The sequence below is a fragment of the Rhopilema esculentum genome, chromosome 18 (genome assembly GCF_057945365.1).
Source record: "Rhopilema esculentum isolate cy_ngs chromosome 18, ASM5794536v1, whole genome shotgun sequence".
Taxonomy (NCBI): domain Eukaryota; kingdom Metazoa; phylum Cnidaria; class Scyphozoa; order Rhizostomeae; family Rhizostomatidae; genus Rhopilema; species Rhopilema esculentum.
In genome coordinates this window covers 1-17,189 of record NC_142832.1, presented here as the reverse complement: position 1 = coordinate 17,189, position 17,189 = coordinate 1, and the positions used below count along the sequence as shown (strand labels likewise).

At 35.6% G+C, this 17,189-nt stretch overlaps 3 protein-coding genes across 4 annotated transcripts; 2 read left to right on the top strand and 1 right to left on the bottom strand.

Moving 5' to 3' along the window:
- Positions 1-2,704: 2,704 nt before the first annotated feature.
- LOC135681028 (small ribosomal subunit protein eS24) lies at positions 2,705-5,720 on the bottom strand. The gene is made up of 4 exons (XM_065195288.2): positions 5,636-5,720; positions 4,984-5,052; positions 3,772-4,095; positions 2,705-2,780 (listed from the first exon to the last, which is right to left on the bottom strand). The coding sequence occupies exons 1-4, from the start codon at positions 5,636-5,638 to the stop codon at positions 2,778-2,780; spliced, it is 399 nt and encodes a 132-aa protein (XP_065051360.2). The 5' UTR covers positions 5,639-5,720; the 3' UTR covers positions 2,705-2,777.
- A 3,126-nt stretch (positions 5,721-8,846) lies between these two features.
- LOC135681025 (PDZ and LIM domain protein 7) lies at positions 8,847-13,858 on the top strand (the record flags this gene model as incomplete). Its single annotated transcript, XM_089113720.1, is given in 4 exon segments — positions 8,847-9,127; positions 9,285-9,433; positions 10,745-10,996; positions 13,731-13,858. Coding segments are annotated over 4 exon segments (631 nt in total), but the record flags the coding sequence as incomplete, so codon positions are not given.
- Positions 13,859-13,905: 47 nt separating this feature from the next.
- LOC148958038 (uncharacterized) lies at positions 13,906-16,973 on the top strand. 2 transcript variants are annotated; one of them, XM_089113734.1, is made up of 3 exons: positions 13,906-14,635; positions 15,024-15,083; positions 15,547-16,973. In XM_089113734.1, the coding sequence occupies exons 1-3, from the start codon at positions 14,617-14,619 to the stop codon at positions 15,828-15,830; spliced, it is 363 nt and encodes a 120-aa protein (XP_088969860.1). In that variant the 5' UTR covers positions 13,906-14,616; the 3' UTR covers positions 15,831-16,973. The 2 variants fall into 2 exon arrangements, with proteins under 2 accessions (XP_088969860.1, XP_088969859.1); XM_089113733.1 differs by having other exon boundaries at positions 15,021-15,083.
- Positions 16,974-17,189: the final 216 nt, after the last annotated feature.

Below are 17,189 nucleotides of genomic sequence, written 5' to 3'. Positions count from 1 at the left end.
TGTTTGGTCACCCAACATTGAAAATAAAGATTTTTGTTGAAATTTGACAGAATTAAAAAATGTTGGTTGATGATGCCAAGAGTTTCTTTTGTTTTGAGATTTTGTCTAATGTTGGATTGTTTGACCACTGTTAAGTTGCCCACCAATTTTGGGTTGAATGTCTTGTGTTATGTGTTGCCAAAACCTTTTGGCACAATATAGATTCTCTAGCTAATTCTGCCCAACAGAAAATTCTTGTTTTAGTTGTTGTTTCTGATCTGAAGTATAGCCTAAACAATTTACAAAGAAGTTGTCCTATTCTCGTGTACAGTTAAGTTTTATTCATTTATTTCTCAAAGCGTAACTGTCAAAGTGGCAGTAGCAGAGTTGGTTTTTGATTTAGAATCTAATTTGATAAATAATACAAGGATAAGCTAGAGAAAATTATGAGATGGCATAATCACTAGCCTATTCAGACTATTCATCTTCATACAAAGAATTACTTGTTAACTCAGAAGAAACTACCAATCACCATTCAGATAGAGTTTTAGCACTTGATGTTTATTAAACACTTAAAAGCCTTAATCCTGTTTTCATGAAAGACCATTTTGAACCTAAAACGACAGGTCACAACCTTCAATTCAGAAAATGCTCTTTTGACTTTCCAAACCCCAGTACTACAAACAAAGGTATCAGATCATTTAGATGCCAAGGGCCTGAAATCTGGAATTCACTCCCAGAATCAAAATAAAGACAGCCCAAAATACTACACAATTCAAGAATTTAATTAAAACTTGGTTCCTTAACAGGGATGTCAGAACAACCACAGGGCAAGGGTAGACAGGCTTTAGTGAAAAGTTTGAAAAATAATTCCCAGCTACCAACAATTCTTTCATAACTGTCATTTTGTTTCTACCTTCTGTTGGTATCTAAAAGACTAGCTAACTTTTTGCATAAAAATTTTCTTTATAAATTTTGAGAAATTTGTTATAAATAAGGTACTACAGTCAGGATTTCATGAATCTATTTGATTTCTTTCAAAAGGACAGTGTCAATGGCATTTCTATGAAAAGGGCACTTCTTCAGCCCCCTTTCGTCTTCTATCAAAAGGCAACAGAGGCTGTTGACCCCTGTGCCCCCCTCTCCGACTTCCCTGTTTCTTAACAACAAGTGTTTTTGGTCTTTTTGCAGTAAGTGATCCGTCTTATGCAATCCTTGATATTACTTAAGTTAGTCTTAATTAATGTATGTTCACTATCCTTTCTATTCACTATGATAAAGAGGACGAGGCTCAACAGAGAGGAGCTAGATTGAAAATTTTTGTATGCTACAAGATCTAGTCATTTTGGCAGATATTGTGTTAATATAACTTGCTTTGTAACTTTGCTAGGGTAGTATTGTCACTGAATCAAATAAAAGTAGATTATTGTTAAACTGAAACATGTTTGGATCTGTTCATTAAGTTATTTTAGATGGCTGTCAAAAATATTGTTCACTTTTATGCAACCGCCAAATTTGAGTCAGGTTAAGGTGAGTAACTTCAGGCAGGCTGATAACTTCAAAAAATAGGAATTCTGAAAACGCCTATTCTTTCAACATAAACATAAAAATAGAACAACCCTCTCCCCCCCCCCCAATATTTTTGTGGCCTCCTGTAAATTTTTGGTCAGTAGTAACAAAATAACACCAAGCTTTTACATTATTTTTCTTCTTATCTTCTTTACCTTGAAGTTAAAAACTGAATTTTGAAAATGGGTGGTTCCATCCTTTTCCAATGACCTGAAGGGTGTACCACCAATCCAATTAGTATTTAACACTTCCCCCCAATCATTGTTGCTAAAATCTTTCCCTGGTCAGAATAAGGTTCTGAAAGGACAAGACTGAAAATATTTACCCAGTTGTTGATTGAAATAGGCTTAATTCAGAAAAAGGCAATGAAATGAATGGTATAGAAGTCCAATAAGAACTGTGTGCCTAAATGTAAATTACCACTGGACTCCAAGAGAAAAAAACCAATGAGGTGAGTAGAATACTATACGCCTCATTAGAAGAAACAAAGTCATTCTGTCTATACAAAAGCTGTTCTTTTGTTTGTATGTAGATCGATTCAAAAACTTCTAGATGGAAAGGTGATCAGGCACTGTCAATTATCTGAAACATGTTGTCATTAAAGACTTTTGGCAAAATTTGGGTTACCTAAAAAATGTTTTCCGATGGCAGAATGGACAATTCTGGAGTGTGCTCAGTGATTTGTTTCTTAACATTTATGGGCCATAGAAGTTAGGATTTAACAAAATGAAATGCCTAAGAGTACCAAATCTTTGAATTATTGCATACTTGGATGATGATGATAATTCGATGAAAATGCAGATAATCTGTATCAGGTGGATTTTACAAAAACCTTTATAACTTTAAACAACCCAGTGGTTTGTGGCAAGACACTGGCCGTCAATGTATTTATTTTTGAAAAAATAATTTTTAACGTAGAGGAAAATGTCAAAAAAGTGGTAGGGCGAGGAAGAGTTGTCAAAGAATGCTGAGTAACAGCCAATTTTCAGGTAATCTGGAATCGCCTTTACACACATTTTTCTTAAAAATTCTATTAAGGTTACCATGTTCTAAATCCCAAATACTTTGCCATCCTAAATTCAGCTTCATTTTCAAATTTGACACTTGAAGTCAATTATTTCATTTGTCTATAGAAGAATACACAAGAATTTTAGCCTTTAGCAACAAAAGGTTTTCATTGCAACCAATTTTAACATACAATTTTACAGTACAGAATCATTGCTGGCTTCTCACTGAAATGGAAAAAATAGTTCATAAGAGTTCTGGCAATGGAAACAACAACACAACTTTTGTGAAAACAAAGGATGTAACTATATGCGCACTTGCCCTGCATTCAATGAACTATTGCTGAATAGACTGGATAATATCAAGTGTTTAGCCAATCCATTAAATAATTGCATGAAAAACAAAAACCTTGCTTAATTGTTGACTGGGCCTCAACTGTATATTGACTGGGCGACTTTCAAACACAGTCGCTACAAAAGTTATCAATAAAACAAACAGAATTTGAGGCTAGATACACTCCTTTTTTATAAGAACCAGTAAATTTAAGTTCAGGCTGACTGTTATTAATTTTTTCGATAATCTGAGGCTGGATTGTTCTTAATTTGTTTTTAATCTAATAGGGTGTAAGCAGTGTGAGTGCTAGCTTTTTCACTCTAGGGTGGTTTAAGGTCTCATTTCCAACAAAGTGAGTGAGACGAGAGACAGTGTACAGCCTTAATTTGCTAACAAATTTAAATATTCACTGAAAAAGCACCCACACATCGCTAAAAATCTTCGATTATGAGAAAAAACGTTGTTGAAAATTGCATTTTGCAGAAGCTCAGCCTCAGCTTGTTCTTTATTTGTTCTTAACTTCTGATCAATTTTGAGGCTCTTGTTCTTATAAAAGAAAAGAGTGTAGTTTCTATTCTAGAAAACATCAAATTAAGTTATCCAGGCTGTTGTATATTCATCAGCCATACATATATATCATGTATATTCATGAGAGAATTAAGTCTCATCTTCATCAGCAAGAGACTAAGAAGAAACTATTGCCTCAAAATAATCTTTCCTGTATCTTTTGCACAGTTTAGTGTTTACTGTCAATCAATATTAGACTGGAATCATGCTCATCGATGGGTAAATTTTTTGAATGAAAGATGGTGTAAACCCCTTTCGTATCTGTTGATTGCCTTTAAGCTTCATTGAAACACTGACAAAAATAATGGCACAAAATACCTTCTTCCCTGCTGCTCCAACTTTGGACTTTGCTGTTCCTCTAACCTTCTTCATTCTATTCTTTCTTTCCTTTCTTTGTTTTCTGGTTGCTCCCTTCCTTTCTGCCATACCAAGTCTAACTAATCTGAATTTTGGTTCATACTTCTTAAGAGCATCCATGCTGTCATATATCAGAGCAAATCCAGTTGTTTTTCCACCACCAAATGCTGTTTTAAACCCAAAGCACATAACACGATCTGCAGTTGCTTTGTACATTTTAGCTAGCTTGTCAGCTATTTCAGTTTTTTTTACAGTTGCAGCACCAGGATGGAGCACATCAACAACCTAAAAAAGGAAACAGGGCTAGAAAATACAGAAAAACTTTATATATAATTTGTGTAACAGTCTATTAAAATTACAATCATTTCCTTTTATAAGCAACAAAGGTCGATGTTGAGTACTCCAGTTTCTTAATGTTCTGGAAATTTCAATGTTCATTGTTTCTTAAGAGTTTCTTAATTATGATGTCATGAATGATGTTATAAAATGTTTGTGACCTTTTTTATCACGTCAAGAGATTTGCTTCCATTCTGATGCTGTATTTAGATGTGGGAAATATATTTTTATCCCTTGTGTCAGGCCAACAGGGCAATCTTGTTCTTGGATTTTACAAAATTTCTTTGTTCTCAGTTCTATCACAATTTAATAGTTTCTTAAATTTTTGCTTTGAGTACTGGAATTTCTTAATTTTTTCTGACTGTCCAGTACTCGTTTCTTATAGCCAGTTTCTTATAAAAAAATTAGTGTAGTACAGTCAATTCCACCGATAGTCACTCCACTTACTGGTTTTAGTCAAATAAAATTTAGACCTAAATATGCAAACCATATTCAATTTAGCTCTGTTTACAGTCACAGTCTGCTTAATTTCACAGCTTTTTGAACAATATTTGGTGTGACTTTAATCTGAGTTGACTTTACATTTGTTAGAAGAATCTACACAAGGCTATACCTATCAAACTTTCAAATATTGAAAAACTTTCAAATATTGAAAAACCTTAAAAATTGAAAAATCTCAATTTTACGGACTGCTAAAAATTCCACCAATTTATACTGAATAGTAAAAAATGCTTAAATGTTATTTTTTGTTTGCCTTTCATTTTTTTCCATAGGCACATCATTTTACATGAGTTATCGCACCATTGGAGAAACTAAAGTATAATTAAGCCAACATACCATTTGTTTCCGCTGGAGCAAGCGGTTGGTCATATACTTTCGTGTTCTGATTGTGGCTGTACTGTCACCCTGTAAGTAGCACATAAAACCATCATTAAATTTTTTCAATAGGACGATGAAAAACGTAGGCCGATCGAATCGAGTCAAAACTAATACCAACACAGACATTTAGAATGGTTAAGACTGAAATTAAATTAAACACCTAGCCTTTCAGTTTTGAAATTTCACGGGGATTATCAATCAATATCATCCTGCCAGGATCTCCCTTTTTTAAAGTCTAGGTCGTGTTAGGTATTCATAGAAAACAGTTTAAACATTATACGGTTGTTCAAGTCCTAGTTGACGGACACAGTATTGTTAAAGGGAGGGCACTGAGATACAGCAGTTCAAAAACAAAGCTAATTATAACAATAACCAAAATTAAGCTATATAAGAAAGTGGTGAAATGTTTGTATGAGACGGCAAACACAACAGCCTATTCTATCATATTAGGTGAATGTGCAAAACTTTCAATGACACGTAGTAAGAAAAGCAAAGTAGAAAAATGAAGTGATACAACTTGAGCATATTTGTTGTTCATAGAAGATTTATGCTCCGATTGAGTTAACTAATTGCCGTTTTCAAGATATCGTTAGATTCAAATTGTAGTTACCATTTTGTCAGAGTGCTTGGAGAAAGAGAGGAAATCGGTTGAATGCACGACAACAACAACACAGATGAGCCTCGTTTCAGTTTACTGGAAGTGAGGCATTGGCTCGGAAGCATCAAAACAGAAAAAGGGGTCCCCAGGGATGGGAGCAAGGGAACATTGGAAAATATGGCACGGGAACATGTGAAAATTTTATTTTTCCATTGGAAACTTGGGAAAATTGTTATTTGTTTTAAGGAACAAGGGAACATTGGTTTTCAATGAAATCTAATATTTTTCACATCACTTTTTCAAGAAACTGTAGAAATCGCTGCAAATCTATCATTTATCCCATTGGTCGTAGTCATTGCTAGAGAGCTCACAAGTTGAAATACCTGCTCATAGACACAAGACCAGATGGTTACAAGGGTTTTTATTGTATTTTGTTATGAATTAATCAACTTTCCTGAAAGGTTCAGTAAAGAAAAGGTTGTTGAACAATACTTTTGTAGTAAGGCTATTGAAAATATGTGACTGTCCGGAAAGATCCTTAATTCAGTACAAATATAAAGATACCCTAGTCTGATTGATAAGAGGTTAGAATATTATACCAGCGATGAATTCATAGGGCTGCATTTGGTGCTCGAGCATAAATAAAATTTGGAAAGAACTTCTTATCTAACCCCCTACCCCTAAAAAACTAGGAAAAGATGGTATAATGCGAATCGGGCGTCGCCACACAGCCTTGTGCCGGGAGGGGTCTGGAATCCAGTTTGTCATTAATGTAGTGTGCCAAAAGGCAAGGGACGTTTGTCAGAACAGAAATATTATACTGTTTTACATCTTTGACTTCATACGTATAGACATACATGTTGAGTTGTATACATGTTGAGCTTTGAAATTCGAGCATGTGGGGACGCATGATCAGTATTATGGCTTCTGAAGAAGAGGAGCCATGCCCCCCCCCCCGCTTTTTTGCAAAGCAATAGAGCTTTTTCCTCCAGGAATATTGTGCCCTTGTATGTCGAGAATAGGGATTTGCAACCATTAACTTTGTAATTCTTTGTTCTTCACAATAATCTACCAGTGATTCTAAGGACTTTGGATGATGCGATTGCCATGTGGTATTTTCAAGGGTAAAATAAAGACACTTTGACACTGATTTGTATTATTGATCCGATACCCCGTTTATGATGAGGATCGTATTTTGCAGCAGGATGGTTTCCCCATAATGATATTTATGGCACTGAGGCTAAGCTTCGATACCCGCACCTTGAGGAGCGTTAGTTTATAGTAATTTTACATCTAACGTGACCAACCACGCGTTAAGTGTGACGCCAAAGTGCACATCGAAGTTTGTTGTAAAATAAGCTGTCTTTTAAGGCATAAGCTTACGGCGGAATTTTTATAAAGGGGGCGGTAGGATATTTGCCCGAATACAGAGGCATGCATATATTTATGAGCCTGTTGATGATAAGGAACTTGACATAGGAATATTTACATTACGATTTTTTTTCACTGAAATATCTAAAGTAAAAATAGTCAGTTGAGAGATTCTTCTATAATGTCTAAAAGTTTGATCTAAGTTTCTCATAAATAAGGGTACTTATGTATAATATTTTCCAATATTTTACTTAATATCACTTAAAATACTATTATTAACCCTTGAATTCGGCTACAATCAAAATAAATGTGAGTCGACCCTTTCTATGTCCAAATGTATCAATCATCGCATTCATGTCACTTTTCAAAACTTCGTTTGAAAATTTCCTCTCGATGCTAAGTAGTGCAACATTTCCCAGCTGTTCTTGGCCCTAAGTTATGTTTTCAGCCGTCGAAGGCCACTGAATGATCTTTCAGCTGAGCAAGATGTAGTTGGAATCGTTGCTAGCAATGATGTTGTTTCATACGGGAATGGCAGTACTTGATGCAAACCTTCTTGAAACATCTTCTGGACAAGCATCGCTGCATTATTACCATAAGATTCAGAAGCGCTTTGCTTCTTGTAATTTTCAAAAACTATCTTATCATTTTTAAGGCACTCTTGGTCGATTTGATAATGCAACGATATTGACTCGTAACTTTCAGTGTTTGGGTTATTTGAAGAATCCACGAATGTTCAAGGGGGGAGGGCTGCCGCCCCCCAGCCCCCAGGCTCATACGCTTATGCTTTAAGGCCTAAGCTAATTATCAAGGTATAATGGCACTTTTTCCGCAGGAGAACCACAACCTGACAGTGCTCGGAAGCAAACTATCAAAATGTGGTCAAAAGCAAAAATGTGTCGTCTTAGGATAATAACAATATGATGCTTCATTCTTTAACAATTAAACAGGTGCAAACTCTATATACCGTAAATTGTCGAACAAGCCCCCGGGGGCCTATTTGCGGAAATAATTATTGGGAGGGGCTTATTCGAGGGTGTGGGGCTTTTTCGAGGGGGAGGGGGGGGGGTGGCTTACTTCAAAGTTTAGTATTTTCCTCAAAGGTCGACATAAAACAAAATAATTTTCTCAATGAAGTAAATTGAATAGCTATTGTCCTGTATGGGCTTTCTTAAAAAAGACATTATTCTGCAATTAATCTTCTCTTGAATAAGCCTTTGCTCCATACCCCTAACTTGAAACATTGAAGTTAGGGGTCTGGGACACAGGTTACCTTGGGGGGGGGGGGTTATTTGCAATGATGATCTATCAGGTGGGGTTTATTCGAGGTGGGGGCTTATTTGAGGATTTACGGTAGTTTTACTTTCCTCCTTGGCCTTTTCAAATTTTGTTAATGGAAATTATTTTTTGCAGGGCAAATATGCAGCCGTCCCCTCCCCGAAACAAAAAGTATGAAGTTACACACTTTGAAATAGGGGACAGTTGCCTTCCAGCCCCAATGACCTGCAATTGTTCAAAATAAGACTATTGTTATATAATATTGTTATATAAACAAAGGTTTTTCCCCCGTCCCTTCGAAAAGGCTATGTTCAAGATAAAATGAAAAAATTGCTTTGTCACGGAATGTAGCAGTAAATTTAGTACAATCTGGATTTGAGGGTTTGCCCGCAGCATCGATCCTGTATTCATTTTAAGAAATCTCAGAAAACTGAAAACCACAAACTCAAGTGACAAAAGTCGGGGGAAAGGTGAGGTCATACTGCGGTTTTTGTGGAGTGATCACAGGAATATTTTTCGAGATAAAGATTTGCCCACATTGATGCGCCGGGAAACCAGTTTTGATAGAAATACTAAATATGGACAAACGGAGAACAATAAATGACAATAGTCAATTGATGAATACACCCATGTATTCACTTCCTGTGGGCGAAGTCGTTTCTCTGCAAATTAGAGAAGAGACAAGGAAACAGACGATTGGAATTTTGTATTACTTTGTGAAAAAGTAGCAGCTTGCTAGCAGTGTACTTGAAAATGGCCGACATTGTTTCTGAAATCGTCCTAGATGGAGGAGGTCCATGGGGATTTCGTCTGCAGGGTGGAAAAGACTTCGGTATCCCTTTAAACGTTTCAAGGGTAAGTCGGCCTAAATTAGACTTACATTGATACTTATCTCTTAATGCCATTGTTTATTTTATTTTAAGTTTAATCATGACCTTGAAGCGTAGATTTTAAAAACTTGTCACTTTAGAAAGATTTTTGATATTGGCAATGGTATTTTCTTACTGTTCAGGTTACGCCTGGAAGCAAAGCAGCTTTGAAGCAAATGGTGGTTGGTGACATAATTTGTGAAATAAACGGCTTTAACATGGAATCTCTTTCTCACATGGAAGCACAGAATCATATTAAAAATGCAGGATCAACACTTAATATGAAAATAAGGTGATTGTTTTTCTTTCTTTTGTAAGATTGTTCTTTTTGGTATCATAAGTTTGTTTTATTCCAGATGTAAATTTGAAAACAATTGGATTTTATAAAGGCAGGCTTATTTGCTTGTCAACATTTAGTTTGGATTGATGTAAACAACTTGATTGTATATCATTCATAATTCTTTGTTTATTGTATTTCTGACAATTCTCTCTAAAGATATTATAGACATAACTTGTACATAGAATTAAATGTTAGTATTTATTGCTGTAAACACATACTTGAACATGGAAGGTAGTGGGAAATGTTTTATAAAGGTTCATCTACATATATATCATGGTTAGCATACAGTTTTTTCTTAAGTACTAGATTTGTCTCTATAATACCTGGCTATATAGTCACTTTTTGCCCCTCCACTCCTAATCCAAAAAGTTTTTTTTTGGCCCAGGGTATGTAGTATTGGATGGACCTGTAAAGGAACCATACCACATACCACTTTGTTCAGTAATGTTCTCAAAAGAAAAGAACAATTTTGGGTTGAAAAGAACAATGTCTATTGCTAGTTTTCTTTAAACTGTTAGCTTATTTTAAAACTGTTCTCAATTCACCTTTGTTTACCTATGCTACCTTTGTTTAAGTTCCAAAATATTTTGATTAGACGAGAGCAAAAACAATGGATGATTTCATCACATTTATTTTTCATTTCATTATTGTTTGAAAGCCTTTTTAGGACCTAATTCATATTCTTTCGAGGAAATGGGCGATGTGGCACCTTTCATGGTACCTTTTAAGGAAAACACTTTAAGAAATCTCATTTCAATAAATTCTTTTCACAACAAAAAATTGACCTAGTGTTCTTTAAGTTTCATTGATTTAGATTAGTTTGTTTTGTATATTTTGTTCATAGTTAGCTAGAAAAGATGTATTTGATAAATGTTTTTGTAATGTAAATCAACAAACAAACAAAATATGGGATCTATAATTCAAGACAGTGTTGAGATTTTGCAACCCTCTACAAGTTAATTGTTTATCTATGCAAACAATTTGAATGGGGAAGGGGGTAGATGCCGGAATTAAAATGCATGTCACAAAGCATATATTTAGAAGCAGGGGCAGACCCTTGGTCAAATATGTTGGGGGTAAGCCTATTGTTTTAACAAAGATGAAATCACATTTTCTCATTGTTTTAGAACAAAACACTTTTAAAGTATTGGGGGGGGCAACCACCCCCTTCTCACCCCTAGGTATCCCCCATTGTTTCAAAGTTTGTTTCATTAGCTGTTTTATCAAGATTGTAAATATTTACCAGATTATTTGCCTTTTTAGGAAAGGCAAGGGAATTTCAGTTGGTGATCAAAATGCTATGTCATTTGGTTCAGCTGGAAGCCCAAAGGTCTTAACAGAGACAAATGTTATTCACTCTGCCAGTGTTGATCACACCTTTAATCCTAAGCCCAAACCATTCAACTTTGGTACCAACTCTCCAACAGTGACCCAGGGAGTTTCACCCCAAAAGTCTTCACCAGCACCTCCTGCTCAAGCGCCAAAGTTTGATCCAGGGGCTTATGCAAGAAAAAAGTAAGTCATCAAAATTTTATTTTAGTAATGTTAATGAGCATTAAAAAGAAGTTTTATGTCAATTACCGTCACTTGATTGAACCATTTCTGATAAAGTAGAAGCAGGGCTTATGTGCAATAAGCTATTCAACTACAGCTTTTGTAAGCAATGAAAGTAACCTATTCTTGTGCGGAATTATCAAAAATAACTTTTTTATGATATCACTTTATCTGGTTTCAGGTACTCTCACTGAGTTGACTCAATTCTCAGTGCAAAGCTTCTTCTTATGAGTACCCACAAAGTTTCTATAAACTGGTCTTAGTGCTATTGTTTGGAGGTCTTTATCAGTCTTTAATCTTTATCTTTGTTTTGCTTTATATTTCTTTTTGCACATGTGGCATTTACTTCATTGCAAGTTATTTAGGATGGACAAAATGTCAAGGGAAGCTAATTGAATTTATAATGGAAAGCTAATTTAGAATCATTCCATATCAAATCATCAGATATATTTAAGATTTGTAGCCTATAGATTTTTTTACCACAAAGAGCCACTTAGGAGAGACATCACATGCAAAATTTCAGCCTTTATATATCTCCTATGATCTCTGTTTTGTAGCCATTACAAAAGTGAACAATTTTAGCCGAATATGCCATAGCCAGTTTACCAAGTGATGAGAAGGGCTTTCTATCAATAGCTGTAACCTTTCTATAAAGAGGTCCATATTTGCTTGAAAATAATGCTAATTGTTGATTGGATACTGCAGATTTCAAACATTTCATCAAAAGTTGTCCATTCTCTAAGTTTAAGCAAAAAGTCATGTGTTAAACTGCACAACATGTTTTGAAAATTTTCCCAAATAGTGTATAAAATATTTAAACACAGTCACAGCATAAAAAGCTTGCAATATTCTGAATGTATATTTTTTGGACTATCAGACAATGTTTCAGCTTGCAATTGCAAATGAATTATTTTGAGTTAGTTGCACCTTACAAAAGGTTATACCCCATTAAATGAAAAGAGCTGCTAAAAACATTGAATCAATCATTATTTCATTTTTCAATGACAACAAAGACTAGTTAAGAATGATCCTCTTTGACCTATCCTCTTTCAAGCTTACCTTTATGCCAAACAGTCTTTCATAACACCTTCTAATCTTCAAGCCTCCTAACGTCAATGTTGAAACCTTATGAAAAACCACCCTTATGCCATATAGATTTGAAAGGTCAATTGAAATAAGTTACTTTTGTCAAACTATCCGGAAACCTATCCATATAGTCAACTTAAAATTAATAATAAGATGTATTTGTTTTATGGTACAACTGCAATAGTCCAGATTATAGAAGTTTTTAAGAAGTAGAGTCAAATAGAAGTGCTGTCAACTTCAAATTCTATTTCCATCTTGTTACTCGGATAAAATGTTCATAGATTATATCCATGTCCTTTTGTTTATAGATAAATGTGGTTGAAGATTTTGCTATAATTATAACCAAATGTTTCACTTAGGCAAGAATAAATTGCATATGTATCCTACATCTAAAACCTAGCAAAGTTAATTCGTTTTCATGTTGTGACGCCATCAAGATACTACCTATCACGAAAGCATCCACCTTTTCTGGCAATGTCCTCATTTGCAGCATTGGTTAAGTAATATTTAAGACTAAAATCCAATTTGTAAGGAGGCTAAAGGCCAAGAATATGTTACTGTATTTTGAAGATGGCACAGAAAAGTGTAAACATTGCATTTTCGTCCGACATTCCACATTGGATTTCTGACATTCCAACTAGTATAATCGTCGGAAAATGTACTTTTATGAATTCAAGCATTGGGACGTTCTCTCTAGAGTCTGCGTGTTACAAGTCAAAGTTACAAGCTGTTGAGAAAGCAACTTCCAGAATTAATAAAATTTTAAACGCCTTTAAAACCTTGTAAGTAAGCAAGTTTCAGCTCATCGTCATTTTCACTTCACAGTTAAGATCAACCTGTCAGCCAACGTTGGGAATAGTTGTGCATGGGATTTCTTTGCGGAGCTTTTGCCGCAGATTCACTTATTGCAAGATAAATAGAACACTGCACTGTTTCTCTAAAAAGTATCAGTCGAATAGAGAAGCATATAGCCTTTTCCATTATTTAGTAAATATTAATTTAAGTGTTGGCAAATCAATCCAAATGGACCCGAGCGACTGTATAGTAATAAAAATTGGGTGTGTTTGCTACCCTTGCTAGAGTCTTAGCAATGACACGTGAGTCACGTGGAATTTGACACTAAAACCTATCGACTTGTAATTAGATAAGTGATAAACTTGATCTTTTTACTGCAAGTTCACCAATGTGGTTCATGTCTTGTGCAGGTTCATGTTGCTTTTTTAGCCGTCTCATTTAGTAAAGAAATGATGGCCAAATACCTAGGAGCTATAATCCACTTAGCACACTTTGCTCTCTGCCACTTTCTTTGTCATGCCAAATACCCTGCCAGGAGGTGCATCATTTTGCAAGCAAAGGAAAATCTCCAAGTATCCTTCATAATATATGGAGAACTAGGATACATCTGTATAGCCCTGTGAGATAGAAATAATGATTTCAAGGGTGCAATAGTTTGTTGGTACACGAAAATGAACTCCATAAGCCAGTTTCAAGAGCCTTCTTGAATTGGGTCTTTTTCAGTCAAATGTGGCTACAGATGGTTCACTTAATTATTTTCTTGTCTTGTAGCTTGATATAAATCTAATGCACAAAACACTTCACTTGATTTTAGGAAAGAGGAGCTGGAGCAGCGCAAAAAGGCGGAGAGTACTGTTGCTGAAGATTCTGATATTCTCAAAATGATCAACGCAACCTCCATTAGCAAATCGCCATCCCCAACCTCACACTCGCAAACCGAAGGTTTGGAGCATCCTTTCACCTTAATTTTTGCTTGCATGTTAAATTGATAAGCAGTCCAGAATAAAAATAGTCTCCTAACCTCTCATATAACTCGCATAACAATTTAGTTATTTTTTTTATTTTGGTATAAATTTCATTTTTTGTGAAGTATGCACAGATCCTTGTGCTTGATGCGGCTAATAAAATTTAGCAATCAAATTATCGTCCTGATGAATCTGTTTATGATGCCGCTTACTCTGCTGAAATTTCAAATTATGGTTTGGATCATTTTGAGAGGTTTTCGGTGCAAGCCTTCCTTCTTGTCAGGACTTTCTAATGTCGGCAAAGCAATCTTTAGTGCTTGGCCTTGTTCTGTGAAGGAAGATTGTAGCCTCCAAATTTACAACCAAGGTACGAATGCGAACGACATTTCGGCCCAAAGATTTTACTTTGCCCAAGCTATTGAAGCCAGATAAAGAATTAATGCGAGGAATGTTTGATGGCCGACTCTTCGATTTGTATTGTGGATGTTTTTTCGTTATTGTGTGGCTCCTAGACACGCTTAGGGTATTTGTGAGTGACTCATTGGTGAAGCCATTTAATCAGTATTGACCAACAATGCTATGAGTAGTTAAGCCTGCAGCTATAATGGATGAGAAATCATCAACCCATATCATGTTGGTCTGGTCAGCTATTGTGTCCTGCAAACATTTCTGTGAAAACGTGATCTGTTAACTTCATCGTTAGAAAAACCCTTTGTGGGATCTTTCAGAATTAGCATGGAAAACTACAACAGAGGTAAGATAGCTCGATTCAAAAACATTTTTCTGCAATGTGCCACCAAAAGCACAAATGTCGTTTTGTTGAAGTCTTTCATCAGATTAGTTCAGATTCCTCAGCTGTAGTCTAGTTTGGTTATTATTTTGTGTTTTTACCATAACCTTCAGTCTTATTGTTTAAAGCGTTAGACAGGTCTAGCTTAACAAAAAATTGTTTTTGCTTTAGGGGTTTAGAAACTTTGTCACTAAGTCTCAGTTCATTAGGTTTATTTTCGCATGGCCAAGACTATCAGAAGCCGAAATTCCGTCTCCAGCCCTTGTTGTAGCTCCCAAAAGGTCAGCAGTTTCATTGTTGTATATATATACTATATCTAATATAACAAGCCCAAATTTTACTTCCTAAGCAGAAGGCTCAGATCCTGGTGCATTCCGTATGGTCTACAGTGGCCGTGATATTCACGAGGAAGGTATTACAAAACGACAATATAATCATTCATATATTTGAAACCCGTAAATTGTACACAGAAATGCACTAACTATAGATGGGGAAAGTTTAGTTATTTACTTCACCAATAGTTGTTCAGTTATTTAATTAAGGTCTATTTAGTTTATTAAGTTTTTGTAGACCCTGGCAAACTTCCAAAAATGTTACATCGACTCTGACAAATTGAAGCAAATAATTTATTCCATCAAATGGTTCACCCAGTGATTGTATAACAACTTCTTAAACCTGTTCTAATTTAAGTCATTATTGCTACTTCTTCTAAAGTAAAAGTCATTCTAAGAGCTCCTATCTGCGGCGTGCTTTGATGCAGTTTTTGCATTAGTTGCAACGTCATTCCAAAGCTCAAATTTACCTCCACCTCTACATTGTATTCAAAGTGTTCTAAAATGTGACAACCTAACTTACTAATTATCTTATTCTGTTAGTGTCGCCAGGCTCAAAATCTGTTATCAGTAGTTTGAAGGACCGAGTCTCCCAGGAAAACTCAGGGTTGAATTCTGAAAGCAAAGTGCCTTCTCGAGTGTTTCAAATGCTTCAAAAACAATTAGACGAAGAGCAAGCGGAAGGTATTGTATACAAACGTCAAAGTAGTCCGTTGTCACCAACGCCACTGTTCGTATTAGTCATTTATGCACCATTATGCACGCACACTGCCGTCTTTTTCTGCGCCATTCTGGAGACACCAACTCATCCTTTTGCTTCGCTTTAATCACGCATCCACTTTCATAATTTAGCCGTAAAATGTAAGTTATTTATTCTTAGCGGCATCCTTAAATAATTGTGACATAAAGCAATTCGTTTAAAGCATAACCCTCACCTATGAAGAAACGTGAAAAGCAGCCACATATTGCAGACTGAATCATTCCTTTGATATAACTACTTATCCAAGTCAAGTAAGGAGCTAACAGTGGCGCTAAGAACATAAATTTTAATTCTTAGAACGAATTTGATATGAGTGTAATTTGATAAAAGACCTAAGCTATTGAATAAAGAGTACAAGCGTAATGAGTTCAATAAATGTTTTCTGATGCTGGCTCATTCAGAATTGTTCTGTCAGAATTGTTTTCGTTGGTGTTTTTATACCTTTTCTCAAAGAAAGCTTGAGGACGGTAGAATCGGGTTCGGTTCTTTGTCAGGTTCACGAAAAACTTCGCTGTGTCATTTTGGTATTTTTTCGAGTTTTATTTCCTTCGTACCGTCTATTAAGTGTATCTTGGCAGACTTTTCGATCTTAACCACGTGGTTATTTAGCTTGGCTAGCTAAAGCATCTTAATCTTTGGCTCGTCTACAGAGAGTGCCAGTGGCTTCAGGGATTCAGTAGCAGATATAGACCTCAGTGTAGTAACATGGAGCCATTAGCCTTATATTCTGAAGCCTTAGTTGGGTGCCAAGAGTCGTCATCTTTAAAGTATGTGTCAGAGCCATAGTTTCCAAGCGTTGATAGCCTTCGATTGCTTCAGTTGATGCCGGGATTTTCCTGGTTTTCAGGAGCTATTTGTTTTTTCTAAAGTGTTTTTAGTTTAGTTTTCTGGACCTGTCCTTCAGGCTCCTAGGAGCTACGGTATTAGGTATGCAGAACCCTTTAGGGTATCTATAGTTTAGCTTCCTTACTTTAATTTGATTTTTTTAATATCAAACCAAAATAAACATTAATTTTAATCTCATTAATTATTTCCATGTAATATGTGATTTGTTAAATGCTTAGCAAACAGCTAAAAGTCATTTAGCCATGCAATTAGGTACTTTATCCGTTTTTCATGGTTACATTGCTTTTATTTAACAGAAAAGATTGTTACTAGCTATTTAGAGTGCGCCTTGTGCTAATCAAATTCTTTACATAACAATTTGTCCTCATAGCCTCGTCCTCCCCTCAAGATTTTATCGATGCCCTAAAGCAACGCTTAAGAAGTGAAGCCACGAATGAAAATCAAAATAATGGCCAAACCTGTTCTAGACAAGATGATTCGTCACATCAAGCTATCAGTCCCAGCACCAGCAGCCACTTCACCAGTACCCAAATCCCACAACCGCCACCAACGCCCTTAATCCCCTCTTACCAAACCAGGC